The sequence below is a fragment of the Lepidochelys olivacea genome (assembly GCF_965140295.1).
Source record: "Lepidochelys olivacea isolate rLepOli2 genome assembly, chromosome: 6".
NCBI lineage: Eukaryota > Metazoa > Chordata > Testudines > Cheloniidae > Lepidochelys > Lepidochelys olivacea.
In genome coordinates, this window is record NC_140416.1 from 22,549,116 (window position 1) to 22,560,723 (window position 11,608).

The following is an 11,608-nucleotide window of genomic DNA, read 5'->3' on the forward strand; positions in this document are numbered from 1 at the left end:
TACCATCTCCCTGTGCAATTGTATACATTGGTAAGAAATGCTTCTTGTCATGGGCATATTCAGAATGCAGTAATGAAAGAAATCAATGCAATATTTGAAAGTTTATGGACCAAATTCATCCCTGAGGTAAGTAGGTATCATTGACATCAATGGGCACTATGTTGATTTATGCTCATGCTGAAGTTGGTCCAGTCACTTTGACTGAAGTTTAGTGAGGATATGATTCAGAGATGGGCAGAGCCTTGAACGAGGGGGTGACTGAGGCTATGTGAGGGAGCTGCATGATTCATTTACAATCTCTGTCCAAACTCTGCAATCTCTGAAGTGTTCCAGGTTTGCTATAAAGGTGGACAACAGTGCAGAGTGTGGGTCATTAGAGGGCCCCATGAGAATCAGAGGTGAATACAAATCCACAGTTGTTTATATTTTAGTTGTGCTGGGTACTGGCCTACTCTGGGCAATGTTCAGTCAAAGGCAAGCCCAGAGCCTGGAATTACAATCACAGCATTGTCAGGCAAGGGGTCTGTCTCATTTGTATTGGTCTCCCTGGGGAAGAGTGTGATAGAGACACCAGTAAATGAATAGAGTGTACTGCTTAAGTTAATGCGACCATTGATATTTGAATTCATCCAGTTAAGCCCTGAAGAATTAAATCAATAATTCATACTAGGGAGATCTTAAACTAGACCCTTACCCAGTTGAATTCCTGTGAGTTGGCAGTGTTCCCCCATACTACAGCAACAGACCTTCCACCCACATCAAATGCAGTGTTCACTGAGTGCAGTACAGGAGGTTAGCCGCTCACCTCAAACACTTTAAGTGCGTGGGAAAGCGATGAAGTCTTCGCTCCCTTAAGCATGAAGAAAAGGTTCAACATGGCCTTCCCATCCTTCTCCTCAAAGACAATCGTTTCTGTGGCCTCTGCAGCATCCGTGGCAGCGGCGGCAGCTGCCGCTTCTCTCTCCTTCCTGGCATCCTCGATGAGGCTCTGCCGTCTACCGATGAACCGTGGAGACTGGAAGGAGAGCAGAGTTAAAAAGCAGCAATCTTGTCCTTACGACCACCAAGGAACAATGGGACTCCCATCACTGGATCCCCATTGTAACACTCCTTCAAGGACGAGCAGAACCGCTCTTATTGGAGACAACTAGAGCAATCTGGCTCTGCAAACCTCAGTCTAGGTCCAGCCTCTTTTCAAGGTTCTGAATTTGGCAGTAAGTGTAGTCAGGCACTGGAGCTGTTCCACTGCAAAACAGGATCCAAATAATTCGGGTGGCAGAGCAGTCATAGACATTGTTGTAAGTAGGGCCTGATCTCTTGCCCATTGATGTCAATGGAAAGATCTCCCATTGACTTCAGCTGGGGTTGGATCAAGCCCCAAGTGACTCACGCCTTTTCTTCTGGATGCCGATTGAGGCACGTTGCCTTTGCAGTTGAGGTTCCCCCAGTTTAGACTCCCTACTATAGCTAACCAAAAGAGTGTATTTCTTGTATTACTAAGGTTGAGCCTGGGTTTTTGCTCTGGGCATTATGAATTCTATTGTTTTCGTGTGTTGTTTCATAATAAAGAAGCTTCTTCTAGAGCCTTGAGACACCCTGAAACCCTGGCCTCTACTGGAGGCAGAAGTCCAGATCTCACAAATGCCTACTGCAAGGAGCTGAGTATCTTCAACTCTCATTGGTTTCAATGGGAGTCACAGGTTCCCAATGCCTTACAGGGTTAGTCCTCTCATGCTGTGGTAGGTTCCAGTGTAGAGGGAATATGCCAACCCACCCATTTTTTACTTGTGATCCTTTTATTCACTGCCACCGAAAACAGATCTTGGACCCCATTCTCTGTTGATGTAATTGGGCTAGATCCATTTACACCAGTAGAGAAACTGATCCATCCCTTTTTCGCATGTGTCTTATGTGCATTCCCAAACATTGAGGCAGGGGTATGTCTGTGGAGGTTTATGGACTGCAAATAGCATCTTTTATAGGCTCCCTGGGTTGTCTTTTTTTTTACCACTTTTATCAGAGAGAATAGTTTCAAATCCATCTGAAACGGCCCTAACTGGATTATAAGAGAGCAAGATGGTCCATCTAGAAACTCCCACCAGGCTTGTGTCTACTGCTCATTATGGGATCATACATTCATGATGTTTTGTTAGGTCTGACTGGAAAAGCTGTAAGTCCATCCCAGCCACGACCAGTCAACCTGGCCTCAGCACACTGCTGGTAATATACCTCCTTCCCAGGGCATGACTTAGCAACAGAGTAAGAATGGGTTAAGCAATAAAACTGAATCTTTACCCCAAATTTGAAATGCTATTTATTTCTGTGCTCCCTGATTGCAGGGAAGAGTGGAAGGAGAAAAGCTGTTTCAGCTATTTCTGGCCAGGCCGGAAACAGGAAGCATTGTGAGCACCTAAGAAAACCTGTTCCCAACCCAAGTTTGCAGGCATAAGAGATTTGTCTAGTTCAGATAAGATGTTGACAATATCCCAAACTTTTGGGTGCTTTTCCAAAGGGAACTCTTATTTGTATGACAGTAGCACATAGAGACCCCAGTTCAGCTCAGGACCCAATTGTGCTAGACATTTTACAGGCACAGTAAGAAAGTCCCTACCCTAAAAATGCTTCCAGTCTAGAGGACAAGGCAGAGAAAGACTGGGAGAAGTGAAATATTATCCCCATTTTAGAGATACGGAATTGAGGCACAGAGAGCTTAAGTAGCTTGCCCAATTTTGCACAGGAAATCTGTTACACAGCAGGAACTGAAGCCAGTTCTGAGTCCCAACTCAGGACCTCAAACATAAGCCCTTCTTTCCTTTTGTATTGCAAAATCTCTGAACTTTTTGAGGTTTACCCACTCATAGTTCTTCAGATGTGTTGAATATGCCAACAGGAGGACTAATAAAGATTAGTCCTGCATACAATAAACAGTCACTGAATATTTTGCTCCTTACAGCTGGGTATATGTGAGCTTCCTTAGGTGGGTAGTAATACTAAAGCCTGGTTTTAAAGCTTTATAAAATCTCTCACTTCCTTTTTCTCCCCACCTGCTCAAGTGCCTTTATTTAATTAGTAGAGCCAGGTGCAAACCTCACTCACCTGTTGAAAAAAGAGTTCTTAACAGTTTTGAAAGCATTTGTTTTCATAATAGAGAAATTTTCTTTCTCACTGATCGTTTGTTTTCTTTTTTCTTTTTCTTCAAAAAATTGAACATTTTCTACGTCACAATCGGAAGTTTTCAAAATTCAAAATAATAAAAAAAAACCTTAAAACTGTCAGAAGAATCCTACCACATAACTCATCCTATCTACTCCCCGAAACCTGATGATGAATGATGATAACTCAGCATGACAGAAAGAAGACATGACTTATGAAGAAACACAAAGAAGACTAACACCAAGAGACTAAAACCCAGATGGCTACATTTTTCAGTTAGTTTCCATTGAAAATATTTCAAAAATGTCCATAAGTCTCCCAAAAGGCTTTTGGGGGGAAAATTTAAAAAAATCTTGCAAAATTTAAACCAGCTCTACCATTCAGCCTTCTTTTTTTTTCTTTTGTATTTTTAATTTCCTCCACTGACCCAGTGTATTTTCTTTTAAAATCATTCACGCATCTTATATGCAGCCAGTCTCAAAGCTTTCCTCACATTTTAAACACAGGCACTTATCTAGTTTTCTGTTTTATACCATATTTTTATACATCAACCCATGCACCAGCCCCCAGAACTTTTTTTATTAAAGATTCGCTTATATGATGCTATTTGAAGCTTGTCACACGTTTGTTCCTTGCAGTATAAAAGACACACATCTGAACAAATAATCACAGGTTATCTGCATGATCAGGTCCACAATGGGGTATAGAGGACTGGGTATGTGTTCATGTCAAAACAGAAAACTCATCTAACAAATATATTAGGTCCCAATTCAAGAAAGCATCCCCATTTAGGAAGCAGTTAAGCATGGGTTTAAATCCCACTGGAAGTGCTTAAAGTTAATCAAATTAATTTAAACTTCCCACGATAGAAAGAACAAACACCCCTGTGCAAAACCAGCCATCTGTAACAAATCAATTCCTCAACGTTCCAAGCCAAGCAATGCTTTAACAAAAAGACACATCTTGCCCTGTGCCCTGAAGTTCAACAAACTTTAGCTTTGGCTGGGTAGAGGAAAAGAGAAAGAAGGAAAGAACCATGCGTGACAGATGTAAATCACAGCATCTAATGGACAACTGGAAAGGGCTCTGAAAGCATGATCTTGTGTTGTATGAAAATCAGAATAGAATCAGCAGATCAGATCATTGATAAACATCCACTTGACACAAGTTGCTTCCATTCGGTGAGTTATGCTGGCATTCAGTCCCCAACATAATCAGACATTGACACTGCAGCTTTGCTAAAATTTACTATGTGACACCTCCTCCTCTGCATGATTAAGGCTGGCTTCATGGATGTGCAGCAGACTGCATTGGATCTAAAGGGAATCAGTTTTGTTTCCTCTACAGCTGGTTACTAGAAAGAACTGTAGAATCATCCTAGCAGCTGGCAGGCAGTCACCTGAACATTCACTTAGTATGTCTGGGTAAGTTAACAAGATACTAGATTTTGTTTGGGAGGGTCTGTGGTTGCGGGGAGGAGGAGATGATATTTGCCTGCCATCTCCACGGCTTATTCTATTCCGTCTGCTTGCTTGCTTTCCATCACACTGGTCTCTCTTCCTTTACCCTCCTCTTTGCTATTTTTTTAGAATGTTATTAACCCCTTTGGGAGTAAAGTTGTAACTCAGTACAGTTGCACAGGGTTTTCATTACCAGTTGCAAATTAGATACACACAAACAAAATTGATTCCTCTTTCCACACTGACTCTTCTCCCAGTAATGCTTGTTTTTATTAGGAGTCGTTATTGAAAGGTATGTTTTGAATCAGCTTGCAGATTAGTTCATCTCATGTGTATTTTAGAATTCTTACTACAGTAAAAAACATTACTTTTGTTCTGTTAAGCATCAGGTTGCTTATTCTGGACTAGATTCTGAATCCATGATTGACATTTTGTGGTACTTTACTCCTCCAACAGCCCCCTTGAAATTGTGGCAACTCAGCGGGACGACTCAGTGTGAATAAGGATTCCAGAGTATGGCCTTCTGAGTTTGAGTAACCAGAGCAACTTGGCTTTTCCCCTGCTTATAATTTTCAAGAATCTAGGAAACAGAGAGGATTTTACTTGTTAAGAACATTTACTGTAGCCTGGCATACTGATCAATACTGAGTCATTATTTCCTTTTGCCAGTATAGCTTATTTGGTTCAGGAACTGATATAAACAATACTAGCAAAAGCACTTTTTTGCTGATATAAGCTGCATCTCCAGTAAGGGGGTTTGACGGTCCAGTTATACTGTCAAACCCTTTTTAGTGTAGACAAGGCTTAGATCCTCAATGCTTTGAGACAAGCGCTGTCTTTTCGTTCTGTTTTTGTACAGCGCCAAGCACAGCAGGGTCCTGCTCCATGATCATCATCATAATAAAGGAAATGCAACAGCTCCTTTAGAACAGGGTGAGTCTGTGGGGCAGGGGTCAGATCACTGACAGGATGTTAAAACACTGAAGCAAGATGACCGCTTGTCCCAGACATAGAGGTCCAGATTTCTAAAACGATATAGACTTTGCTGCGGTCAGCATCACAACAAGTAAATGATTCAGGAATCTAAATCTCACTTTCAAAAGGGATTTAGGCACTTAGGAGTCTAAATCCATCAGTTGGCTGTGAGATTTAGACTCTAAAGTACCTAAATCCCTTTTGAAAAAGAGATTTAGATTCCTAAATCAGTTAAATGTGATGCTAAGCATATCAACATTGAAATAGGTTTAAAAATCTGGGCCAAACTCAATAAATAGCAGAAATGCAGGGGCAGAGCCTCAGTTGATTTAAATCTGATTAATGAATAATGGGAATGTGGAAACCTTCTGCTAAAGGTGCAGTAAAAAGGATAAACTAAAAAAGAAAAGACAGAGTCTTAAATGTGCATTTCAGATTTGTCATCTGTTATTAAAGCCTAACAATTTTGTTCTGAGCTTTTCCAGGTCCCCTTCCCTACGAAGGCAATGGTTTTTGAAATAACTTGAAGTCTGATATAAGCTTGTCAGTGCTGAAAGCAAAGTGAGAAAGGTGGGGGGATGGGAGGAAGGGGTCTATCATAATTCAGGAGCAGCAGCTTTGGTAAAACAGTACTTAAAGCCTTGCATAATGACAGGTTTCAGAGTAGCAGCCGTGTTAGTCTGTATCCGCAAAAAGAAAAGGAGTACTTGTGGCACCTTAGAGACTAACCAATTTATTTGAGCATAAGTTCATGAGCTACAGCTCACTCTCTAAGGTGCCACAAGTCCTCCTTTTCTTTTTGCAGTACTTAAAGTGCTCCCCTCAGCAGCCCAGCTTAATTTTTAAATTAGCCCTTTGGGCGGAGGGAGAGAATCACTAAAAGGGACAAAAGGAGACAACACAATTTCATTCTGAGCTTTTCTAAACACCCTTCCCAGGGTGCCATGAAGGAGACAGTATTGCTAAACAAGACCATTCAAGGTCACGTTTGTCATTTAAAGACTAAATACCCACATGAATTGTATTACAGCACCAATTAAATGCCCCTTCATTGTCAGCTCCTGCTGTTACCATAGACAGAGGGATGTTCTTCTGAGCATTAATATGGCAATCTGGAAAGTGCCAGTGTTCTAAGAGTTCACTACTACGCCAGCCAAAGTATTCTTTTGCTGGTCTAAGTTGCATCTCCACTAAGAGGGTTCTAAGAATTAACTACCTTGTAGTTCACTATGTGCTAGTTGGAAAATGCCAAAGTGAGATATGGAAACGCCCGTGGTTTTCAATGATTGTGTACTACAGAAATCCTGCTTACCTCTTCATTTCCTAGCTCTCCTTCCCTTCTTTCCTAGCATGCTACAGTGTCTAGGAAACTTTTCTGTTGTTTGCACAGTAGCTGATTTTACAAAACACACAGCATTGCACAGAACGGAGGCAAGGGTGGGTCAGCAAAATACAGAGAGTAGAGAATGGAAAGCTCCATTCCCTGCAAATAACATATCAGAAGTCAAACCCAGTTTTACACACAATATTAAATAACAATTATGTATTGGATTAGATGACCTCGGCTATCTTTTCTTTCCAGGTCAAATATCTGTGGTTCTGGAAAGTGGTAGGAAAGAGGGGAACTTTAATTTGGGGGGTGAAGGTTATGTGGGGCAGCTCTCATCTGACTCTGCTAGGGAAAAGGTTGTACGGTCACTGCTAGGAAAAGCAGAGGGATATTTAAAACAAATATATACTTTACAGCATAGACAAACTCTAAACTTATCTTAAATCCAGATTTTCAATACATGCTCTTTGCACACAGTAAGATCCATTTAAAAAAAAAACTTTACAATCTCCTACCTACTGATAACTGGGAAAAACCATAGAAGGCACTAAACTGAGTTCGCCAAATGCAGGTGCTAATCAAAGCAATCACTTGAGATCCTATAGTGCCCTAACTGTGGGGCATTAGGAAGTTGTTCCATAGGTTGGCTGCCCACTGTAATAGACATCTAGAAGAGAGGGAGACTGCCACAACAAGGGACAAACTATGCATTAAAGGTTTGATCCGACAGAATGCTGCGTGCCTTATCGTCTCATTGACTTTAATGTCTCCTAGGGACATCAGTTGATGCTAGATGACAAAACTGTTTTTAACTAAAACGCCCTGCATGTCCCTAGTGCCAGGACAACTGAATCAGTGTATCTGAAACTCACCTGGATTCAGATTTTAAAGGTAGTTTAAGACTCAGCATGAAGTGTTATCTTCCCCTCACTTATAGTTATATTGCATGCGGGATTGTTCCACACACTGAGCCGATGGTCCTAAATCTCTGTGGGTGGAAGCAGACCCTGCAGTAATTACATAGTAACAGTTAGCAAGTTTGCCTGAATTCCCACCACCTTGTAGCTTCACTGGAAAAAAGAAAGACGTGTTTTCTTTCAATTGGCAAAGAAGAACACTCTTTGGCTTAGTGCTGTGAAATTAATAAAACCTAGAGAGTGTTTAGATTTTCAAAGTGCATTTTTACCCTAGGGATTCCTTGTTATTCTTGTTTCCGCTCTATTGGTTATTCTAGTTTAAGAGGGCAGTTTTATTATATTATTAGTTAAGGTTATTTGTTTTCCAATATTTATATGTATTGTGTATTAGTTTGTGTGTATGAATTATTGAGGCTGGATTTGATTTCTGATTTGCCAACCCTGAGTGCCTAGATGCATGTGTGCAGTGATGCTTTCAAAATAAAGTGATCATTCTGTTAGTCCATCTAGCTATAGTTGCAGTCCCTTGTGCAGCTTTAGTCATTCTGGAGACTACTGGGTATTAGTGGTGGTGGGATTGGGGGGTTCTTACCATGATGGCCTCGGCTTGCTTGGAGTCCAACTCTGACACCGCCCTGCGGAAGCCTTTGGCTGAAGAAGTGGAGGAGTTGGGGGTTGGCATCCTTGCTGTCGTACTGGCTCTGCTCTCAGCTTTGCCTCTCCTTGCCAGGCTTTTATAGGGCAGGTCTGACGTCAAAGACCCTTTCACATCCCCCCCCTTCCCCACCTCCCTCCCTTTAGCCTGAGGGGGAGAGAAGAGAGGGGGGGATGTGGACGAGAAAAACGCTTCTGTCCCATTAAATCTAATTGCTACAAAGATTGCAGACACCCTGCCTCTGCAAACCAGCCATCAGCCTTTCTCCTCCTGCACCCAAAAGCTTTCGCTCTGTTTCTCTTTCTCTCCTTCCCTGCAATGGAGTTCACTCCTTGGTCCTGTGCGTTTTATTCTCCCCCACTTTCTTCTCCAGTTTGGGCTACGCTGAGCTGAAGTGCTTTAATGCTGCAAAAGAATAAAACCAAGGGAGAAAAAGAGTCAGACCATTCTATCCTTTTTAGTCTGCAGCCCTACAATAATGTAGACAAAATAATAATTAATAATAGAAATGAAATAGGACATGGCATGCTGACTTTGGACCTGATTCTGAGCTCACATACACCCCCGCTGGTGTAAATCAGGAAAAACTCTGCTGAAGTCAAAAGGGTCAGATCTCCAGATGCAGTAAATTGGCACCGCTCTCTTGACTTCAGCACTGATTAAGACCAGCTGAAGATCTGGCCCAAAGGGGTCAGACTGGTGTAAAACCAGCGTAAATAAGACTAGAATCCTTGGTAGGAGAGGGGGAAGGTTTTTTTAAATTAAGAAATCTAATTGGAACAATAGGAGAAGGATTCAGGGTTTTGCTCCGTTTGCTGTAATTACTCCAAACCCAATGACTCGAAGATCCATGGAGCTATGACGATTCACACCAGCTGAGGGGCTGCCTCGGGGATTTGGTGTTGCTACAACTTCCTTTTTGGACTTATTGGAAACAACTTTTGATCATTTTTAAAAATGGCGTTAATGCATTTTGCTGGCTTGCAAGCCTTAAGACTGAGAGCCAGCCAGCGTGAAGGGTCATTGCACCATTGAAGTCAATGCCATTATGTCAATTTGCATTAGCTAAGGAGGTGTCCCAGAAACATTCTCTTGTTAATTACATGGGCCGCAGCATTGTAAGACTCATGTTATCTCCCTAATGGGCTCCCAACTCTGGCTGGGAGGAACCATCATCAGTGGAGAGTTGATAGGCTAGTCTTGATGGCCTATCCGGACCTTAGCCTCTCTACTAAGACTACCAAGTTGGTACCAATGGTACTGGTGGTTGCCATGTTGTGTCATGGGTACTCCCCCATTGAGATCTAGACTTACTAAGCCCCATTTATAAAATGCTTGATGTCTCTTGATTGTTGCAGTTTTGTTGTTTGTCATCTACTATAGTTAAATTGGAAAGTACAAGGAGCATGACAAAACTGTATCAGTGCACAGGGATATTTTTGACCAGCACATTGGTGGGTGTACAGCAGCTTAGCTTTCTTGACATCAGAGTTATACCAATTTACACCAGCTGAGGATCTGTCCCAATACTGCATACAAATACATTTCAACTGAATTTGGTCATTTTGGATTCCAGTTGCCAGCACTAAACACGTGCAAATACCATTGTCAGAGGGTGAATTGGCCCATTTATGGGGGAGCAGGGTCTAGTGCACCTGTGACTCGATAGCTGCCTCTCAACTGGGTTTAAATGTACACATCTGTGCCAGAGAAGTGGGGAAGTCAGGAAGGGATAGATGACAGCTGCCTGGGGGCAGAGGAGAGAGAGAAGGAGACGAATAGTTGAGGGGAAAGAGTACCAGGAAACCAGGAGGAGAGCAACGAGATAGGAGGAAAGATGAGATAACTGGCTCTGTGGATATGGGGAAAGCAGTGGATGTGATATATCTTGACTTTAGCAAAGCTTTTGATACAGTCTCCCACAGTATTCTTGCCAGCAAGTTAAAGAAGTATGGATTGGATGAATGGACTATAAGGTGGATAGAAAGCTGGCTAGATTGTCGGGCTCAATGGGTAGTGATCAATGGCTTGATGTCTATTTGGCAGCCGGTATCAAGCGGAGTGCTCCAGGGGTCAGTCCTGGGGCCAGTTTTGTTCAACATCTTTATTAATGATCTGGATGATGGGGTGGATTGCACCTTCAGCAAGTTTACGGATGACACTTAAGCTGGGGGGAGAGGTAGATATGCTGGAGGGTTGGGATAGGGTCCAGCGTGACCTAGACAAATTGGAGGATGGGGCCAAAAAAAATCTGATGTGGTTCAACAAGGACAAGTGCGGAGCTCTGCAGTTAGGAAGGAAGAATTTCATGGACCACTACAGGCTGGGGACCAACTGGCTAAGCAGCAGTTCTGCAGAAAAGGACCTGGGAATTACAGTGGATGAGAAGCTGGGTATGAGTCAGCAGTGTGCCCTTGTTGCCAAGAAGGCCAGTGGCATATTGGGCTGTATTTGTAGGAGCATTGCCAGCAGATCAAGGGAAGTGATTATTCCCCTCTATTTGGCACTGGTGAAGCCACACCTGGAGTGTTGCATCCAGTTTTGGTCTCCCCCCTGCCCCCACTACAAAAGGGATGTGGACAAATTGAAGAGAGTCCAGCAGAGACCAACAAAAATTATTAGGGGGCTGGAGCACATGACTTACGAGGAGAGGCTGAGGGAACTGGGGTTATTTAGTCTGCAGAAGAGAAGAGTGAGGGGGGATTTGATAGCAGCCTTCAATTACCTGAAGGGGTGTTCCAAAGAGGATGGAGCTAGGCTGTTCTCAGTGGTGGCAGATGACAGAACAAGAAGCAATGGTTTCAAGTTGCAGTGAGGAAGGTCTAGGTTGGATATTAGGAAACACTACTTCACTAGGAGGGTGGTGAAGCACTGGAATGGGTTACCTAGGGAGGTAGTGGAATCTCCATCCTTAGAAGTTTTTAAGTCTCAGCTTGACAAAGCCCTGGCTGGGATGATTTAGTTGGTGTTGGTCCTGCTTTGAGCAGGTGATTGGACTAGATGACCTCCTGAGGTTTCTTCCAACCCTAATCTTCTATGATTCTATGAACCAAGAGCTGATCATGATGAGTGCAAAGGAAAACAGTTGGGAGGCTTGTGAAGTGGTCCCAAGGAAGAG

At 42.7% G+C, this 11,608-nt stretch overlaps 1 protein-coding gene across 1 annotated transcript in view; it reads right to left on the reverse strand.

Annotated features, from left to right (window-relative positions):
* TH (tyrosine hydroxylase) overlaps nt 1-8,535 on the reverse strand; it is a 32,186-nt gene extending 23,651 nt beyond the window's left edge. Inside the window, exons 1-2 of the mRNA XM_084630735.1 lie at nt 8,428-8,535; nt 806-1,015 (exon numbers count right to left, since the gene is read on the reverse strand). Of these exons, the coding sequence (XP_084486861.1) occupies nt 806-1,015; nt 8,428-8,517 (300 nt within the window). The 5' untranslated portion in view covers nt 8,518-8,535. The remainder of the gene's footprint in view (nt 1-805; nt 1,016-8,427) is intronic.
* Nucleotides 8,536-11,608: the final 3,073 nt, after the last annotated feature.